A 20,819-nucleotide genomic window follows, 5' to 3' on the forward strand; every position below is an offset into this window, starting at 1 on the left:
CTGGTGACTTCCAGAGTTCTGCTCACATCACTTGTGCCCAATCATGGGTGCAGTAGTTTCTATCTCACTTGGCCTGCAGGAGAGGGGCTATCAGCAATAGGCCATCCATACCTTTAGGGAGCAATTTTTCTACCTCAGCCTCAGCAACGAACAGTGGGTGGAATCTTTTGCTCCCACCAGCAGCTGGCATCGTGGCACGTGGCTGCACTTAATTTGACATGAATGAAAAAATCAGCTGGAAGAAAAATAATTTGGAATTTTGTTCTCCTGACTTTCAAGGTGAGTCAAATTTCCCGCTGAGCAATGGAACCCCATTTGCAATCATTAGCATCGCGTGAATGTCCATTAAAAGACCAATTTGCCAGAATGGCGTTTCCCCTCCAAATCTTCTCCAGCGGCTAATTAGAACGTCCTAATTTACAACAGTATAAGTGCACACACCTGGTGAGCTTCACTTAGAGATCAATAGACGCTGCTTTCGCCTTCCTTTCACATTGTCACTGAGAGCTCAAGCTGCGCCAAGGCTGGGCATAGGAGGCATGACCAAAGGGGAAGGGTGAGACAGAGGCAGAACCGGGTGGGAAAGATGAGACGGGAAGGGTGAGATGGAGGCAGGGCTGGTGTGGGTTGGGGGAGAGGAACAAAGGGGGAAGAGTGAAATACCGTCCAGGGGTAAAATTTGAAAGACTGTCTGGGGAAGGTTGAGAGACTGTCCTGGGGCTGAGGCCACACTGTTGGGGGCATGTATAAGAGACTATCCTGGAGTTGAGGCCGCACTGTCAGGGGCATATATAAGAGACAGTCCTGGCACTGTACGGGTCATGTTAGAGGGCTCTGCATGGCGCGCATGTCTTGGTCTTGAGTGGGGAAAGGCCTCTCCAAGCAGTGACAGTCATGCACAGAATGGTATGTAGGGCATGGTCAAAGGCATTTGGTCCTAGGGGTCAGAGTCATAGTATTGGGAAACAGAGGGCATAGTTACATTCAGGAAAGGCATCTGCTTCTGTAGGTCGGCAACTGAAAAGTCATGGGGGCATTTATTAGATGGTCTCGGGGAGGGTGGGGCTCTCAAAAGTAAGGGTGCATGTGGCCTTGAGAAAGTGGGGGGGTCAGACCAGTAAAGGGCATGGGGACATCAACATTTAAGGGATTGGGGGGAGAACAGGAATATCAGCATGGACAATGATGGGGTCAGGGGTTACAGGGGGAGACTGGATGATGACAGAAGGAATGAGAATTAGGGTGTGGTGACTATGGAGGAAGATGGGAGGAACTTGGTAGGTAATGGGGGGTGTTTGGAAAATGGTTGCAGTCACATAAGTAATGAGCACCATATTTGCCTTCAGTGATCAATAAATCAGTTGGTAAAAGAAGCTTGAAGAAAACAATATGGGAGGGGTCACAAGGCATGTGGGAAGAGTTCAGCATTACTATTTTGGGCCAATTGAAGAGGCACCCATTTAATTACATGCTCAAGCCATGGAGAACAAGGCTCAAGTGAGTTTCAAAGGTCAAATGTCCAATGAACAAGTGTTGCTGCTTTACTAATGGTGCACATTAGGTGAGAATCCATTATGTATTGGTAAAAGTGAAGTTGGTTTGAATGGCCACCTGTTCAAAGGCATGTGAAAAGGGTAGGAGGATCAAACAATCAAGGATCATGGCTGCTGGACAGAAGCTACATACACACCACAAGCCTCAATATTCCCATTTTACTGGTCATGGCTTACAAGGCACCTTACTTGCAGTCATGACATAAGTACAAGGCTAGGGTAACGATAGTTAGTGTCTAGGCTACTTGAGGCGAGCTGACAATAGCCCGACTGAGGGTTATAGCATATGGTCTATGCACCCCAATCAAGATCCTCATTGTGAATGCGCAGTCTTACCTGAGGTGTATGCTCAGCCATCTGTAGACCATCAGGGTATTATTACCTGCAAGAAGTGGCCTGGGGATGCCATGTCTAGGCTTAGGGCAGGCCAAGGGCTTGACACTGGATTCCTTGCTTGGAGATGGAGGGCGACTGTTCAAGAGGAATTTACAACTTACTCATTTACAGATGCAAGGAGGGGTGGAGAATGCAGGCTGCGGGCAATGCTGCCTTATTGACAGCTGCAGTTCTGATAAGGAGAAGAAGTTCCCGTAACCAATAGGCACCGTTCTGAGCATTGGTCTGAGCAGCAAGAGGTAGTGGAGCCCCAGGAAGTCCCAGGTGCTCTGAAGAGGGGCGTGGCATGACCAAGGGGTACATAGAAGACGCAGCTCATACATGGAGATGAGCGAAAGACAGTGCCACAGACACACCTTCACTTGTCTACGGATGTGGTAACTCACATTTGCCACCTTCTCTATGAAGAACTAATGCCACAAGGACTTGGAGGGCATCCTATGCTGGTTGTTTTGAAGGTAACCACTGCCCTGAACTTTTTTGCCAGTGGCTCCTTCTAGGGCTCCACTGGGGACCTTTGTGGAATCTCACAATCAATGACACACAAATACATAAAGGAAGTCACAGATGCCCTTTTCAATAAAACTCACCATTAGGTGCAGTTCTGCATGGATGATGCAAGCCAGGCTGCCAGAGCTGTGGGATTCGCTGCAATCTCTGCAATCCTGCAAATGCAGGGTGCCATTGACTGCACACATGTGGCCTTGAGAGTTCCCTGGCAGCAGCCAGTGAGATTTATAAATAGAAAAGGGTTTCACTGTCTGAAGGTCCAGCTAATTTGTGATCACAGAAAGCAGGTCCTGCATGTTTGTGCTAGCTACCCAAGGAGCTCTCACGACTCTTACACCTTGACTCACTCACAGGTGCCACAGGCCTTTGAGGTACCTCGGTGCTTAGAGGGTTGGCTCCACAGGGACAAAGGATAACACCAGAAGAGCTGGCTAATGATGCCTGTCTTCCGTCCACATAGTGCAGCTGAGAAGAGATACAATGCAGCACATTCTGCCACAAGCCTTAATAGAGAAAATGATTGGCCTCCTGAAGATCTGTTTCCGATGTTTGGACTGGTCAGGCGAGGCTCTCGAAGGCTCACCACAGAGAGTGTCCCACGTCATCATTGTTTGCTGTGCCCTGTGCAACCTTGTGCTGCAAAGGGGGATGTGTTGTCTGAGGCAGGCATTGAGAAGCCAGATGTTTCCTTGGATTGTTGGGGGGGGGGGAACGTTGAAGGGGATGGCTCTGAAGAGGGCAAGGATTCAGACAAGCCTCATTAAGATATCATTGCATGGGTATGGTGTGGCAGGTGTGCCCGTGACAACCTGATGACTATAAGATTCCAGGAGGATTAAGGTGATGACAAATTCTCACAATCAAGGTTTCCTTCAGCTTTCGATGCATGGAGCACCGCACACCTTCATACTCAGCTTGAACATCTCACAAAAGGTCAAATATCTCACAGCGATCGCAGAATAATGAGTAGTCACCGTATGCCCTAATGATGGGATCATCCTTGGAAGGGAGAGTAGCCTAGGCAACATGTGGCTGCTGTGGAATTTGATTATAATTTCTTTAGCGTATGCCCTTAAGCAACTCCACATAGTGTAGTCCTTTTACCCATGGCCTCACCAAGTCAGTGTGCATGACAGCTTTTAAGTGGCTGCAATTCCAAATTACACAGGGATGCACTCTTCTCAGTATGACACCAGCACAATAAGGAGGCCCGAACACATGTATCAATTTTAATGCTTTGTGCTTGGATGTCTCCACAGTGAGCAGCATCTGGAAAGCTCCATTTGCCCCATCTCATCAATGAATAATGCTGGGGCACCCACCATTTTGCTACTGTCCTCCAATTGCCCTTTGCACATCACAACGCAGTGACCTTTAAATCTACATCGTGCAGCAAAGCTGTGAGGTTTGTTTGTATTGTCCTCACAGAGCATGCTTCACCAGGACTATGGTTTGATGAGTTGCAAACATGCGGGATCCTGCAATCGTTGAAAGCCTAAGAAGTCTTTGTCCTGGATAACCTTTGCCGTAGGGAGAAACCTAGCCCAGTCATTATTGACTCAGCAGCCAATTACATCTTCACTACATAGACCCTGCTGAGGCCTTAGGAGGTTTGCAAATGCATCACTTTCAAAGCATCACATTCCTCGACATGGTCCAGCTCACAAAGGCCACTCCTATCTAGATACCCTAAGTCATTGGGAACACTGTCATGCAATGAACCCCAGATTGAGGAGCACGTAAAACACCGCTAAGCAACTGTCCAGGTCCAATGTAAGATCGTTGCAGGTAAGGAGATACTTCATAAAGCTGAGCACACACTCCTGACATTACACACTCTAAACCCTCTTGCAAACGTTTGTAGGTTTCCTGCTTGACCCTTACTTGTCTAGTTCAGCGTTATGTGCGGGGAGAGTGGGAACTCAGCAAGGAATGACATTCAGCCTTAAATGCGGACACAACATCTTCCTGCTGAGAGGCCTGGAAGCCTATGGGCTTCAAAGTTTGAAACTAAATTTTTCATGAACTGTCTCTCATAAAGTAAATGCCATTGCAAACTACACATTGGAGAAATGAATATAGTTGCAACTACTACTTATGCCTCCACAAACAACAAACATCAGTACAACAATAGTAGGACAATTGCTAACCTTGATCAGCACTTCTCCAGAGCCCAAATCATGTCTGCCTGAGACTTAAGACTGACAGGTGTATTGGTCAGGCATCAGTATCACATTCAATGTGCATTCCCTGATGTTGCAGATGCGGAAATAAAGGCTACTCATGCTGGTGAGACGGAGAGAATTTATACAACTGAAGATCCAGATGGGAGTTCACTGAGGGCTACATTTTGGATCCTTAAATGACTGCAGGGCATTGAAGCAAATTGAATAGAAATGGTATCCATGAGACTTGGAGAAGAATTAAAGCATCATATATTTACAAAAGTGAAAAGTCAATACAATGAGTGAACACCCGTGTCACCACTGTGCATTCAAAGCTTCTTAATCTTTCTTACCTTATCACTACATCTAGGTGCAGCCCTGACATCCGCAGCAGAAGTGGAGACAAGTCTGCTGACTGCTATGCCCTGTTGCCTGGGATGACTTTGACAGGTGTCGTCTGGTGGCCTTTGGTCTTGAGGGTCCCGGCCTCCTAAGGGTCTCCTGTTCAGGTGCAGGTGCACCCTCCTCAGCCTGACCTGCCAAATTTGACAGGGTCACTGGCAGAGGGGAGTTGGACTGGCAGGGCACATTTGGAGTGTCATGGGTGGATGCCCCTGGGGTGTCTGGCTGATGCTCCTCCTCCGTTTGGGGCGCCAGTTGGCCCCTCCCTGTCTCCATGAAGAGAAGGGGTGCCTGGAGGGTCGAGGTGCCCCATCCCCATCTCGCCTAGCCACTGCTGGAATGCACCATGGCTAGAGCAATAAGGGTAGGTCCGAGTGCAAATCTGGCAGAAACTGCTGGACCTGGATCTCCAAGGTTGCTGCCACCTTTCCCATGGAGACTTTGATGCACTTGCATGCTGGAGCCACGATAGCAGACAGAACATGGATTGACTCCTCCAACCTTTGGTCCAGTCTATGGATGGCCTCTGAGAATTCTGCCTGTCTCTGCATCTCCAACTTGATTCTTAGGCCCGAGTCCAGAGGCTCATCATAGGACTCAGTCTCAGCAGGGGCTTTATCTCCAGCAGTCCTCTGAGTGTCAGAGACCTTGGCTGTCACTGCCTCCACCAATTGTGAACCCCAGTCTGTGAGGCAATAACCAGACTGCGCACTTGAGCCAACTCTAGAACAAGGTCCTACCGAGGTGCATGTATCTGCACTGGTGGTGGGCGCAGGTGAACAGTGTCGGTTCTTCCTCTGAGGATCATTCTGTTTTCTCCTCAGAAATGGTCTGGAGGCTGTGGCGGAGTCTCCTGGAAGAGGAAGTCTTCCCCTGCTGCTTTTCTTGCTGGTACCTGGAATAGAGAGAAGGGATAATTAGTGATTGACTAAGCAGGCTTATGCATTAAAGACCATTCACAGTCATTGCCACATTTTGTCGATGTGTACCTGATGCATCCTCACTGGCTTGTTGGGGAAGGCCGATCTCAGCTTCCACGCAAGAACGATCCCTCTCCTCACTAGTGAGATCTGCGACCTTAAAACTTGACAGGGTCCAGCTCTCTGGGATTCCTCCTCTGGTTATGGCTTATTCTCTTTTGTTATGTGCAATCTTGTCCCATAAAGACAGATGGATTGACTGTGAGCACAATGAATGAAAGAGCAGTTCAGAAGCATGCCTGTCTATTGTCTCTGATGAAGCCTCCCCAGTAAGGGATTAAGACACGGTTATGCAGGAACTGACATGAGATGGTGAGCTTAAAGTGGCTGTAACACATTCAGTGCTGATGTTCCATCTGCTGGTAGTGTTTGACGTCCCTGTGGACTCTAACCCTTACACTACCTGATGCCCTTATGAGAGTTGAGTTTGCAGTGAGTAGAGATGTCACTTATCCTGGCTGAGCAGAACAGATTATTCATCCATCTCCTGCACTGTAGGGTGGTCCTTTTCTGGGCTCCATGGGCACTACCCGCCCTGGAGAGCTCCTCCCAGGCTAGTATGGTCAGATGGTAGGACAACCTACTCCCAGCCTTCAGGAAGAGGACCTCTTGCCTTGCCTGGGTGGCTTGGAAAAGAATCTCCAGGCTGGATTCACTGAACACTGGGACAGAAGGTCTCCTTCTATGGTGTGCCATAGTTTTCTTTGTCACCACAATACCTGGGCTGCAGTGAGTCTATCTGGGTGCCATTTCAATATGGCACCAGGACCTTCAACCCCATAGGTAGTGGTGGGGTAGATGGCTTCCTGCCCGCCCCATCATGAGATTTGCCGAGTTCCTTGCTGATGCATAATTAATGAGGTAAAACGCAGAAGATGGTGCATCTTCGGCTATCCTGCCACCCAGCAGGAATCACACCGATTTTCCTTCCCACCACCGGACTTAGTCTCCAGAATGAAAAATTTTGCCCAATGTGTGCAACGTCTTTGTTTCTCTAAGGAGGAGCTGACAGAAATCTGCCGCCTGTTCCAGACGGGTCAGCAGCCTCAGAACAGGGGAAAGATGAAATTGCCGGTGGCTGTAAAGGTGATTGTAGCCTTGAAGTTCTCTGTGCCAGGCTCTTTCTAGGTTGGCACAGGCAGCATCTCCAACATGATGCAGCTCATGGTGCACTGTTGTATAAGGGAGGTTACAAATGGTCTGCATGCAGAGAGTAGGGAATACATTGCATCCTCTTTGTTCATAGAAGGCAGGCAGAGCCAGCATGCACTTTGCCACAATAACAGGCTTCCCAATGGGGCTGGGATCCATTGTACAGGAGCCACATGTAAATTCAGAGATATACCACCACCATAAGGGGGTTTCACTCTCTCAATGTCCAGCTGGTGTGTGACCAGGCTGAGTGCATCATGCAGGTCAATGCCTGCTATCCTGACAGCAGTCATGATGCCTTTATTCTGCCTTGGCTCACTGTACTATCAGCATTTGAGCTACCACGAGAAAGCAGAGGATGACCACTGTACAACAAGGGCAATCCGTTGAGCCCCAGCTCCTGACTCTGGAGCACAACCTATGTACATGTGGGCAGTAACCGTATGAGAGCCATGCTCCCACATCAAATATCCTTCAGCAGACCACTGGGGTGCTTAAGCAGCACCTCCAGCCCAGCCTGCTCTGGGGAAGTCCTGCAGTGCACTCCAGAGCGTATGTCACACTTCATCATCCTGCATTTGTATCCTGCGGCAGGGTGGCAGGTCCAGGGTGAAAGTTTGGTAAGTGAAGGTTTCATGGTGGTGAGGTGTGTGTGGGGGGGTGGGGGCAGAGAGTGGTGGTCAAGCAGGCGACAGGTGTCTCGGATAATGGGAGGGGGCAGTGTCGGGGTGGCCATGGGGACGGTAATGAGTGTCGGCTCTGAAGGGAGGGGAGGCATCTGGAGGTGGATCGTGATAAGGTTCAGAGTAATGGGGGGAGGTTCAAGAGTGATGGAGAGAAGAGGCATGGTGGCATTGGGTGGGGCAAGGGTGATGGGGGGAAGTTGGTGGGTGACAGGGGGAGGGTAGAAGAGGGTGGGCCGAGGTTGGAACCTGACATGTACATTTTTCAAACCTGACCTTGACCAGGCAGTTAATCAATAAATGAGATCCCTTAAAGTGGGAGGAGGGTCTTTTTGGGTGGGTGGGGTTCAAGGTCAGCATACGTGGCCGACCAGATGGACACCCAAATAATTATGAAGCAAATGAATATCAGCCATGCTCAGTAATGTTCTAATCTCTATGGTAAAGCCCACATTGCAGCAGATCTGTTCTGACTCATGGGTCTCATAGCATCGAGGCCAGCAAGGTGTGGAGCTACCGTTTATTCTGTGGTTTTTCTCATCTGCTAACGTCAGAGGCTGGGATGAAGGGAAGGCAGGAGGGAAGTGGATGTCTCCAGGGGGACGGCTAGTGGAGGGCAGCAAACTCATGACTCCAAAACTCCATCCTTTAAGGTAGATAGTCATGGCAGACAAGGGCTCATGTGGTCAGTCTTTCTGTGCTTCCAAGGCAATGGTCTCTTTATAGTGTCTCGAGGGTAATGAAGGCAAGCAGAATAGTGTCAGAGGGTGGCTTCTCGCACATGGCTCCAGTCACCCTGGTCAAAGAGCAATGTCTCCATGTGTAGTCATGTATGAACAGGAGGAACATCCATCTCTGGTCTTCCAGGATGTCCTTCACCTGGAAGGGGGTCAGGTGGGGATGCCACGTCTAGACAGAGGCCAGGTAAAGGGCTTAGTACTGGCCTGCTGGTTTTGACCTCTAAAGGAGATGCTTACTAAATTTATCACTTTAATTCATTCACAGATCCATTGAGGCATTAATGATGCAGGCTGCAGACAACCCTGCTTTGGTACTGGCTCTCATCCAGACGAGGAGAAGGAGGGCCCACCACAGGTTGGTACAGCACCAGGAATAGCAACATGTGGCAGCAGGGCCTCAAAAAGTTTGAGATGCTGGTGACCAGGGTACACTACAACAGCAAGCATTGGCCTGACCGTGGGTGTATCACCAGTGGTACTCTTATCTAGAGATGAGTGAAAGGCAATGCCGGACATGCCCTCGTATGTCCCGGGACGTGGCTGCTCACAACTGTGAGCTTCTCCAGTATGAGCTGCACCCACAAGGACTCTGGAGGTGTAATGCAGAACTCCTGGCTGGCAATGAGTGAATGGCTGTTGGGTGCCCTTTAAATATGGCACCAGGATGTTTGACCCCATGAAGTTACAATGGGGTGGACGATATCCTGTCCACCCTGCCACAAGATTTGCAGATGCATAATTAATGAGCTGAACACCGGAAGATTGCATGTGTTCAGCCATTCCGCTACCCAGTGGGCATCACACTGACTTCCCAGCTTGCCACTGAACTTAGATTCCAGAATGGAAGATTCCACCTACAGAGTCAGAATAAATAGGTCATTTTTAGGCTGGTAATCTCTAACTAGTGAAGTGCCACAGGGATCTGCGTTGGGGCCTCAAATATATATGATTTATATTAATGACTTGGATGAAGGGACCCACTATATCGTAGTCAAATTTGCTGGTGATACAAAGATAGGTAGGAAAGCAAGTTGTGAGGAGGATATAAAGAGTCTGCAAAGTGATATAGATAGGTTAAGTGAATGGGCAAAAATTTGGCAGATGGAGTATAATATGGGAAAATGTGAGATTGCCTACTTTGAATAGAAAAACAGACTATTTTTTAAATGGAGAGAGACTAAAGAATGCTACTGTAGAGAGGGATCTGGTTGTCCTTGTACATGAATCACAAAAAGTTAGCATGCAGGTACAGCAAGTAATTAGGAAGGCAAATGGAATGTTGGCCTTTATTGCAAGGGAGATGGGGTATAAAAGTAGGAAAGTCTTGCTACAACTGACATTGGTGAGATAATGATTGAATATAAATAAGTACACTGTGCGTCATTTATAATTAACAGAGTAAGTGAAATAGTGATGATATAGGATGACCTTTAACTGTTGCCGAATCCGGTCAATAAAGAAATGCCAGCAGTTCTCTCTGGTGTCCAATAATCCAAGACCTCGTAACTCCATTCTCATGGTAGATATAATACTGTCCACTTCATCATCATTGAACAAATCTGGAATATCCCCTGAAACACAGGTGTATTTATGTGTTAAAAATTTGAGTACAAAATTTTGTTTTCGACATAAATGTTAGATTGAACCTATAAAAATTCAAATATATGCAAACACAGTAATACTGTCAAAGAATATGTTTTAATGAGACACCATAAAGTACTGTTACTGAATTTAAATTGAAGATTCTTGTGTAGAAGTTACATACAGAAGAATTAATATGGTTGGATTCAAGTACTCATAGGTCTAGGAGGGAGTATTTGTGGTGATGAGTAAAACTACAGGTTAGTTAATTTGAAGGTGAGTTGACAGAATGGAAATTTACTTTGCAGGCTTTAAGTCTAGAATAGTTTAATATTTCAAATGTGTATAAATACTAAAAGTTTTATCACTATATTTATGAATTGATGCTAGCAATCTTACAATTAGAGCTAGGTCAATGCTGAAAAGAATGACATTTTAAACTAAAACAGAAAATGCTGGAAAAGCTTAGTAGGTCTAGCAGAATTGGTGGAGAGGGAAACAGGGCAGAATTTTGCCCTTGGTGGGCGGGCGGCCCCACCGGCTCGGCGGCGGGTGGACAGCCGAACTCCGCCGCCGAAATGAGGCTTGCTGCCATCTTGAGTGGGCGGGCCAATTAAGGCCCGCTCAGTGGCCTGCCTGACATATGCGCTTCCTGTGCCGGGTGGGGGAGGGATTCCCTATCTGTCAAAGTGCGCTCTTTCGCGTATGTGCACAAAAGAGCACACTGCTCCCTGAGACCAAGTGCTGTCTCAGGGAGATTAATGGTAGGTAAAAAACTCCAAAATTAGAAAAATATTAAAAATTATTAACATGTCCCCCTCATGTGACAATGTCACATGAGATGGGACATGTTAATAAGAAACACCATAAACTTTATGAAACTTTTTAAAAACAGATGAAACCTCATCCCGCCAGTGGATGAGGTTTCATATATTATCAGGAGCTTGCTGGGGCTCCTGGCCTGCCCGCCAGCCTTAAGGTTGGACGGGCAGTTCTTTAGCAATCTTAATTAACCTGTCAATGGTCTCAATTGGCCACTGACAGGTCAGTGGGGGGACAGCTTATTTCGCTGTCCGCCCGCCTTCCTAAAAATTTAAATGGACTGGGATGATGTCAGGGGTTCCTCCTGACATCATCCCGCGTCATTTTCCCCTCGGCGAGTGGACCCCGCCCCCAAATCGCCGACGGGAAAATCCTAGTCACAGAGTTAACTTTTCGAGTCTGTATGACCCTTCTTCCTATTAAACTATACTGATTGCCACATAAATATGCTCAACAATTTCTACTAAGTACCAGATCTATTTACCAAAGCGGTGTTACACCTAAGATATCATTGCTTAGTGTTGTAGAATACAACTCTATGGAAATGAATCACTGCATAAAAAGTTCCAAAGAATTGACATAAAACACAACGTAAGTACAGAACAAGGAAAGATCATTTGGATTATTCTCATTGGATCCATTCCCTCAAACTATACAAAATCTTCCCAATCATGGACACTAACCCAAACTATAAACTTAGAGGCAACCGACAAATTAGAAGATCTCCACAGCAAAAGCAGTTAATACGGTGTCAATTAATTCTTGAAAAACAGGTGTATTAAAAAACTGTTTAAGAGTGGGATTGAAGGAAAGTGCGGTACGGAGCAGGATACACAATGGTCACTATATTGCTGGCACTACCCAAATGTCACCTCAAAAAACAACCAGCTATGACTGAATAATGGAGGTATGAAATTGAAATAATATTCTGGAGATTTGTTTAACAATCTTTGGGCAGGGTCAGGTTAAGAATTCTTAAGGCCTTAGGCACCAAGAATATTTGGTGCCCCTATGCAACCCTTGATTGTTAAGAAAGAGCATTATCCAGCCTCAATGTAAGAGTTTCAGAGACCCCAACCATTTGTATATAGAAATGGTGCTTTTATCCTCTAAATTATGCCCTACCTTAGAGTTTAATCTGAATATCTACATTACCAATGTAGTCAGCTAGCACATTTACATTAATATGGCCCATTTAAAGCACATTGACCTCAGGATGTCAAAAGCACTTTTGAAGTGTCATCATTGTAGCATAGAGAATGTGGCAGTGAATTTACAGACAAAGAGGTCCTACTAAAAGCAATGAGACAAATGACTCCTGTCCCATTTCTAGTCTTCTTCCTCCACCGAGATCCCTCCCTTTGACCTCTTACCGTCTCTTGATCTTCTCATTGAGAACTGCTGGCATGACATCAGCCATCTCAATTTCTCTGCTCCCTTCACTCACTCTAACCTATCTCCCTTTGAGCTTGCTGCACTCGTTCTGTCAGATCTAACCTCAACATTGTCATCAAACCTACTAACAAAGGTGGTGCTGTTGTGGTCTGGCACGTTGATCTCTACCTAGCAGAGGCTGAACCATAATTCCTCAACACTTATTCCTATCTTCCCCTGAATGATGACCCAACAACCGAACATTAAGCCATTGTTTCCAGGGCTGTCAATGACCTCATCATCTCCCAAGATCTTCCTCCCATGGCCTTCAACATCATCGTTGCCCAAACCCGAACAGTCTGCTTCAACCTTTTTTAAAAAATTCATTCACAGGATGTGGGCTTTGCTGACTGGGACAGCATTTATTGCCCATCCCTAGTTGCCCTTGAGAAGGTGGTGATGAGCTGCCTTCTTGAAACGCTGCAGTCCATGTGGTGTAGGTACACCCACAGTGCAGTTAGGAAGGGAGTTCCAGAATTTTGACCCAGTGACAGTGAAAGAACGGTGATATAATTCCAAGTCAGGATGGTGAGTGACTTGGAGGGGAAATTCCAGGTGATAGTGTCCCCATCTATCTGCTGCCCTTGCCCTTCCAGATGGTAGTGGTTGTGGGTTTGGAAGGTGCTATTGAAGGAATCTTGGTGAATTCCTGCAGTGCATCTTGTAGATGGTACACACTGCAGCTACTGTGTGTCGGTGGTGGAGGGAGTGAATGTTTGTGGATGTGGTGCCAATCAAGCGGGCTGCTTTGTCCTGGAAGGTATCAAGCATCTTGAGTGTTGTGGGAGCTGCATTCATCCAGACAATTGGGGAGTTTTCCATCGCACTCCTGACTTGTGCCTTGTAGGTGGTGGACAAGTTTTGGGGAGTCAGAAGGTGGGTTACTCATCGCACGATTCCTAGCCTCTGACCTGCTCTTGTAGCCACAGTATTTATATGGCTAGTTCAGTTCAGTTTCTGGTCAATGATAACCCCCCCAGAATGTTGACAGTGGGGGAGTCAGTGCTGGTAATACCATTGAACATCAAGGGGCAATAGCCTTCTATCCAGCTTTACCTGCTCCAACCTCCCTTAAACAGTATAAATTTCACCACATTTTTACTTCTCTTAGCTCTGAAGAAGTGTCATACGGACTCGAAACGTTAACTCCGTCTTTCTCTCCGCAGATGCTAAAATACCTGCTCAGCTTTTCCAGCATTTTTTGTTTTTGGATTAAGGGGTGATGGTTAGATTCTCTCTTGTTGGAGATGGTCATTGCCTAATACTTGTGTGGCATGAATGTTACTTGTCCCTTGTCAGCCCAAGCCTGGATGTTGTCCAGGTCTTGCTGCATTTGGACAGGGACTGCTTTAGTATCTGAGGAGTTGTGAATGGGGCTGAAAATTGTGCAATCATCAGCGAACATCCCCACTTCTGACCTTATGGTGGAAGGAAGGTAATTGATAAAGCAGCTGAAGATGGTTGGGCTGAGGCTGGCAAGTTCAGCTCAGTTTCTGGTCAATGGTAACCCCCAGGATATTGATCGTGGGGGATTCAGTGATGGCAATGACACAATGATCCACAAACAGGACTGTCCTGGTAGACCCATCGTTTCAGCCTGTTCCTGCCCCACTGAACTGATTTTCTAACTCAGCTGTTTTTTCTTCCCGTGTCCAGTCTCTTCCCTCCTACATCTGTGACTCTTCCATTGCCCTCTGTCACTTTAGCAGTTTCCAATTTCCTGACACTAACTATCCCCTCTTCACCATGAACCTCCAATCTCACTACACTTCCATCCCCCACCAGGACTTTCTGCTTGTTCCTTGAACAGAGGCCCAACCAGTCTCCATCCACCATTCTCCTCCACCTGCCTGAACTTATTGCCTCATTGAACAACTTCTCCTTTTACTCAGCTCACTACACCCAAATAAAAGGTATTGCTATGGGTACCCATAATGGTCTGAGCTATGCCTGCCTTTTTGTAAGATATAGGAATATTTATTGTTCCAGTCCTACTCAGGCCCCCTCCCTCACCTCTTTTTCCGATACATTGATGACTCTACTGCTGCTGTTTACTGCTCTTGTCCTGAACTGAAAAACTTCATCAAATTTGCTTCCAACTTCCACCCTTCTTTCACCTTCACACTGTCCATCTCCGACTCTTCTCTTCTCTTGCTGGACTTCTCTGTCTCAATTTCTAGAGTTAGGTTTGCAACAAATATACACTATCAGCCTATAAATCTATAAGATTCCGATGCAAGGTAATTGGCCTGAAGCATTAACTTTGTTTCTCTCTCCATAGATGCTGCCAAATCTGCTGAGTATGTCCACAACTTTCTGTTTTCATTTCAGGTTTCTAACATCTGAAGTATTTTGCAATTGCTTCACTATACGTGCACTGACTCCCACAGCCACCTTGACTGCAGTTCCTCACACCCATTTCCTGTAAGGGCTCCATTCCATTCTCCCAGTTTCTTTGTCTCCATCGCATTTGTTTTCATGATGCAATCTTCGGCAACAGCGTTTCTGATATGTCTTCTTTTGTCCTTGACTGAGGGTTCCCCCAACCGTGGTTGACAGTGCACTCAGATGTGTCCAATTCATTTCATGAATTTCTGCTCTTACTCCTTTCGATCCTGCCCAGAGCTACGATAGTGATCCTTTGTCCTCACATTGCACCCATCAGCCTCTGTGTTTATTGCATCAACCTCTACCATTTCCAGCACCTCCTGTGCAATGCCACCACCAAACCCATATTTCCCTAACCCCTGTCTGCATTTTGGAGGGACATTCTCTCTGCAACACTCGGTCCACTCCTCAGTCATCTCCAAAATTTATTCCTCTTCCCGCGACACCTTTCCATGCAAGTGAAAGAGGTGCAACACCTGCCTTTTACCTTCTATCCCCTTACTATCCAAGGCTCCAAATATTCCTTCTGGGTGGAAATGTTTAGTAATCTGTATTTGGTGACCACAAGATGATCTGTTCTACATTGGGGAGACCAGGCGTAGATTGGATGATCATTTTGTGGAACACCTCTGCTCAGTCCACAAGCAGGACCCTGAGCTTCTTCAGATGTCCCATTTTAATTTTTCACCTTGTTCTGACACTGAACTCTCTGTTCTCAGCCTCCTGTTTTATGTTCCAACGAAGCTCAACCCAAGCTCGAGGAACAGCACCTCATCTTTTGATTAGGCATTTTACAGCCTTAGGGACTCAACATTGAGTTCAACAATTTCACACCAATTCATTTCCTTTTCCTCGCATGTTTTGGTCTAATTCTTGCTTTTGCTTTCGGACAGCAGCTGTTGCATCAGCCTGCCATTCACACCTCCTCCAGAAACATCTTTTGTTTCTTTACTTGTTCCATTACTGGTCCATTTGACCCTGCCTCACCAAGTCTTTTGTTATTTAGTCTCTCCCGTCTTCCATTCTGTCACAAACCTTCCATTTTTTTTCAGCCTCCTCTAATTCACCTGTTTAAAATCTATTACAGTTCTAATTTTTCCCAGTTCTGTTAGAAGGTCTTTGACCTGAAACATTGGGCAGAATTTTAATAAGGTCAGCAGGGGGGGCCTGATATCTGCCACCAAAACTGGCGACACTTCTGTCTGTCCAATCTCTGGGAGCCCTGAGGGAATTAAGTCCCTAATTGGCACTGGGAATCCTGCAGCTGAGGCTCCTGGCTCCATGGTGGACATTTAATTGTTGTACTTCCCCAGTAGGGAAGAAATCCCTCCCTTGGGAGCTGCCGGCCAATCAGGTGCCAGTAGCTCTCCATTGCCTGCAGTGCCACTGGGAGTCGTAGCTGCTGCTGGTAATACACTTGGGCCTGTACCAGGGTTAATTGTAGGATCCATGGAGAAAGTGAAGTGACGACCGGATAGAAGTCATGGGGAAGAGGTCACCAGCAAGGTTGGGGGGGGGGGGTTGGCGGTGGTAGATGGGGGAGTTGGAAGAAAGGGCAGGAGATGGGTCTCAGCAGGAATTGAAGGACCCCTCCCTACCTTTCTAGGCAAGTTAACATGTCACAGTTTGCTTTTTGGTCTCCCTGCATTGCAAATCTTCTGCCCATTGCAGGTTGAATATCAGCTGTTACGATCCCCTGGGGGAACCATAAACCTAATGTACTGAATGACCCAAAAATGAAGAAATTATCAACAAGATCCCAATTTTTGCAACTTTTACCAGAAGTAACACAAACTAAACATGAATTAACAGGCAAATGAAACTTCAACTATAAGGTAAATTTCACTTTAAATAGTCAATCCAACAGTAATATATCTTACACAACTACAAGCATTCCCCTTCAGCATATATGGCATTATGTAGCTACAAAGTTCTGCCTATGTTGTTCTTTATTCAGGCAGGGTAGTTCAGGAGTCATATCCAACAACGGCTTTCACCTCTGAGTTTCATGGGTATGATTATCAGCAAGGCACACTTCTAAGAACCCTCTCTCCCTTTCATTACGATAGTCCTGATGGTGTCATTTTTCAGAGTTCCTTTTCAACCAACCAACCAATAACACCCTGGCTCATGGTCGGACCACTTCTGAGAAAACACCCAGCTCTTTAGCTTCTCTGAGCTGGTCACACAGCTTTCCAGGTTTTAGGCCTTTTTAAACCAGCTTGCACATTGCCTCCAAGAGCTCATGTCTCCTTTTGTGTGCCAAACAGAAAAAATGACCTTTTCCAGAGAGTGATTTCCTTCTTCTCCTCACAAGAGTTTGATAGTTCCGCTTTCTGTTTCTGTCTGCTTTTTCTTTCAGTCTGTATCTGGGCCTTCATCATCTAGTTCCTTTGCTTGTAGCTTTCCTTTGTGCCTGTCAGCCACATGGCTTCTTTCTTAACCTCCTTCCTGTTGGTACTGTTACCAGGTCAAGGGTCACCAGGTCAAATGGACCTGTATTTCTTACTATACAAGAAAATTACAATTGATCACTTTAATATTGTTGCAAATTCTTAAAAGTCTTGTACAAATATTCTTCAAAATAATTACAGATTCCACAGAGCTTTTGAAAGAAATTAAAAATTTTTCTTACTGTGCTGCTTCCTGGCCAAAGGTCATTGCACGGCAGAGGGGCCATAATTAGCACTGAGGTGAGAAGGCTGCCTGCAAGCCTTCCAGCCCTGGACTTAACTGGGGGAAGTGGGGGAAAGCAGTGTCTCCACCCGTACCCTCCTGCTTGATCAAATGACCCTCCACCACCGAACCTGCCCCTAGGGGAGGGCATTAAATTCTGCCCATGAACTCTTTCTCTCTACAGGTGCTGTCTGACTACTGAGTATGTCAAGCATTTTCTGATTTTATTTGAGGCAAATGGGCAGATGGTTTTAGTGGTCCTGTGCAATGCAACTAGTGTACATACTAATTGTGCATTAAAAGTTAGTAATTTGCAATCTGGTTTTAGTTGACAAGGTATTGATTTCTGTTCAACCTCCTAAATTTACAACTGGGAATTATTTAGACCTTTTGTCATTGTTCCTTTTGTTTAGTTGACTGCTTGTTAACTGGCAATTAACATGGAAAGTGTTAATTTCTTTCATTCAAAGCCGGCTTTAAAGCAGGGGAGGAAACAAGAGGAATTTGAGTGGTAAGCAAATGAGAGGCTACTGGAGTGTTTTGTGAATTGTGCTTTCATATCTATTCAGTTATTCCTAGATACTTCAGAGGTGGAATAGCAACCACTTTGGGGAATAGTGGTCCAAGAGGTTTAAGGTCATTGAAGGCAACCATTCAGAGTTCAATAGATCTCTATGCAGTGCAAGTACTTCCAACATGCCATTTTCCTAAATCTCAGCAAGGAACAGTGGGCAGGATTTTTACCTCATCGGGTGGGTGCAGTGGGCGGGCTCGGGAGCGGTCATAAAACCGGCACCGCCCACAATCAAGCCCCGATCGTGATTTCATACTGGCAGGCAAATTAACAGGCAGCCAGCATGAATCATGCACTGCAATGCTGAGTGCTGCGGGGTAGGGGCGGGAGGATGGCACAGACATTTGTGCATGCCGCGTGGGTTCACACACTGAAAACCCCCTGGAGGCACAGAGCTGCCTCAGGGAGCTGAAGGTTTTTATAAACATAAATAAAGAAATTAAAAATGTTAAAAACATGTCCCCTCATGTGACTCTTTCACATAAGCAGCGGCCTGCTATAAATGAGATTTCAACATTTTTATTTTATATTTAGTTCCTGTTGGAAACCTCTTGCCTCCCGTGGATGAGGTTTCATAAAAAATCCAAAAGCTGCCTGGCCAATTCGCCTGCCCGCCAATGATAAAGTTGGACGGGCAGAGAAACATTGTATTTAATTATTACTTTAATGGCCTTAATAGGCCTGTTAATTGTTGGCAGGCGGCTGCCGACTCCTGTGCACGCCCGCCGACCCAAAATATCATGCGAGTGTGCAATGACGTCAGGACGCTCGCCTGGCGTAATCACGTGTCATTTCACGCTCAAGCGTGTCAGGCACACGCCCGCATGCCGAGCGAAAAATTCTGGCCAGTGTGTTGGGAGTCTGGAGCTTAACAAGGATCTCGTGGAACAGTGTCAGGACCAACTCAACTGATCAACATATACAATATCTATGGCATTGCCTGCTTCTAACAGGAGATACCAATTCAAGAGTCAGTTATTTAGCGGTGTCTTATGCTGGTATCTGTAAAGGCTTACTATTTTCTTAATGTTCAGACAGCATGTGACCACTGGCAAAAAAACCTGAGTTAACATCTCAGATATGTTGGGTTTTGCAGAGATATCATGTGTGTAGGGGATTCTCCTTGTCCCCCAAGCAGCCATCCTGTCACATTTCAGGAAGGTCATATGTTGGGAACGGTTGAGTGTTGCAGGAAAAAAGCCTTTTCACAACTGCCTGGGTACCTTGTACAATCTTATATGATCCTGGTCCTGTGATGAGAAATCAGAGATGCATATCAATTATGTGCTGCCCAACCTTTTCAGGAAACTGCCGGCTGGTGTCCTGCTGCTGACAAATGTGCAGTCAATTATGCCTTGAATGCAAGGAAAGCCAGCCACTGCTGTGAATTCTCCTTCTTCTTCTTCTCTTCCCACGTCTAGTAGCATATGAATCAGACAAAACACATGCTTACGTCTGTTTCCTCAGCTAGGTTTTCCCAAAACAGGTCGCTAGCCTGTTGTCAGGGGCTTTGCTTGAGCGGTGCAACTCGGCATCAAGTATGGCTGACCAGGAGATTCTCCCAGTCTTATCTCCTACCATAGGCACACTGGAAGGACTCACAGATTGACAATCAACCTGTTTGGCCACATTTCGGATACCCGAAAACTACCTCCCACGCCAGGTTCTCTTCTCCCAGCTCTCCATTGGCCAATGCTCAAAGGGCGGCCAAAGGAAAAGGTATAAGGATACGCTCAAGATCGCCCTAAAGCACAGAGGCATTAACTCCATTGACTGGGAGGAGAATGCTGCCAATCGCTCAGCCTGGCACCACCTAGTCCATCAAGGCACAAGCCACTTCGAGGCTCAGCGACTCGACAGCGAGGCAGAATGATGGCAGCAGAGGAAGAAGAAAGCCAACCTGGGGCTAAAATTTCCTCTCCCCTGTGCAACAACGTGCCCCCACTGTGGAAAAACATGTGGATCCAGAATTAGGCTCCTCAGTCATCTGAAGTCTCATCAAGCCTGGCAGACGCCATCTTCAATTCCGAGGGACCGCCAACAACGATGACACATCCTCTGTGACCACCAGGTCCTGGAGTGGGACTCAAACCCGGAGCTTCTAGCTCAAAGACGGGGGTACTACCCAGTGCACCACACTATGCTCTGAATTACTGAGGTCTTTTCTGTTGATGTCAGTATGGAAGATGATGCACTTGTTAGCCTTGGTGAACAGGGCAGGGTGTTCTGCTTAATGTGACTGTTGTTACAATCCCAGATGAAACCCGCAGTTGTTATAATCTCAGTAGAGACCAGTAGCATTTTTATTTTTTGTAGAATCTGAAAAGGAACAAAACAACAACATTCACGATTTAAATTAAAATAATTTAACTACCCAAAAATTTAAGAACATGAATACTAATAAATACACCCTATCTTAAATAGTCAGTTAAATTAAAGATAATAAAAGTATAATGAACTCAGTTACTTATAACCTAAATTGAACTCTCTGAATCACATTGCCTTCTACACCCATTAGATTTACATTCCTAATAAACACAAGTCAGATACTTATCAAGAATTGAAGATTAACCATTTGGTCTGGTTACTGCTTCGAAGATTCATATAAGGGTTGAGATGTTTTGGGCTTTTCACTTACTTTAAAGGTTTTCCCTTTAAATCTCCACCAACTGTCCTAGAATTGCAAACTCCCCATTCAACAGAGGCACCTCTAGTGTCTTAAACGTAGTCACCTGGGGTCAGAACTCCCCTGGTTCTAACATT

General features: G+C 46.2%; 1 protein-coding gene across 1 annotated transcript in view; it reads right to left on the reverse strand.

The window, feature by feature from the left end:
• The window catches only part of dnah9l (dynein, axonemal, heavy polypeptide 9 like), a 393,205-nt gene that overhangs the window by 138,700 nt on the left and 233,686 nt on the right, over positions 1–20,819 (reverse strand). The window contains exon 34 of the mRNA XM_041200867.1: positions 10,010–10,152. Coding sequence (XP_041056801.1) covers positions 10,010–10,152 — 143 coding nt within the window. The remainder of the gene's footprint in view (positions 1–10,009; positions 10,153–20,819) is intronic.

Source organism: Carcharodon carcharias, chromosome 12, assembly GCF_017639515.1.
Source record: "Carcharodon carcharias isolate sCarCar2 chromosome 12, sCarCar2.pri, whole genome shotgun sequence".
Taxonomy (NCBI): domain Eukaryota; kingdom Metazoa; phylum Chordata; class Chondrichthyes; order Lamniformes; family Lamnidae; genus Carcharodon; species Carcharodon carcharias.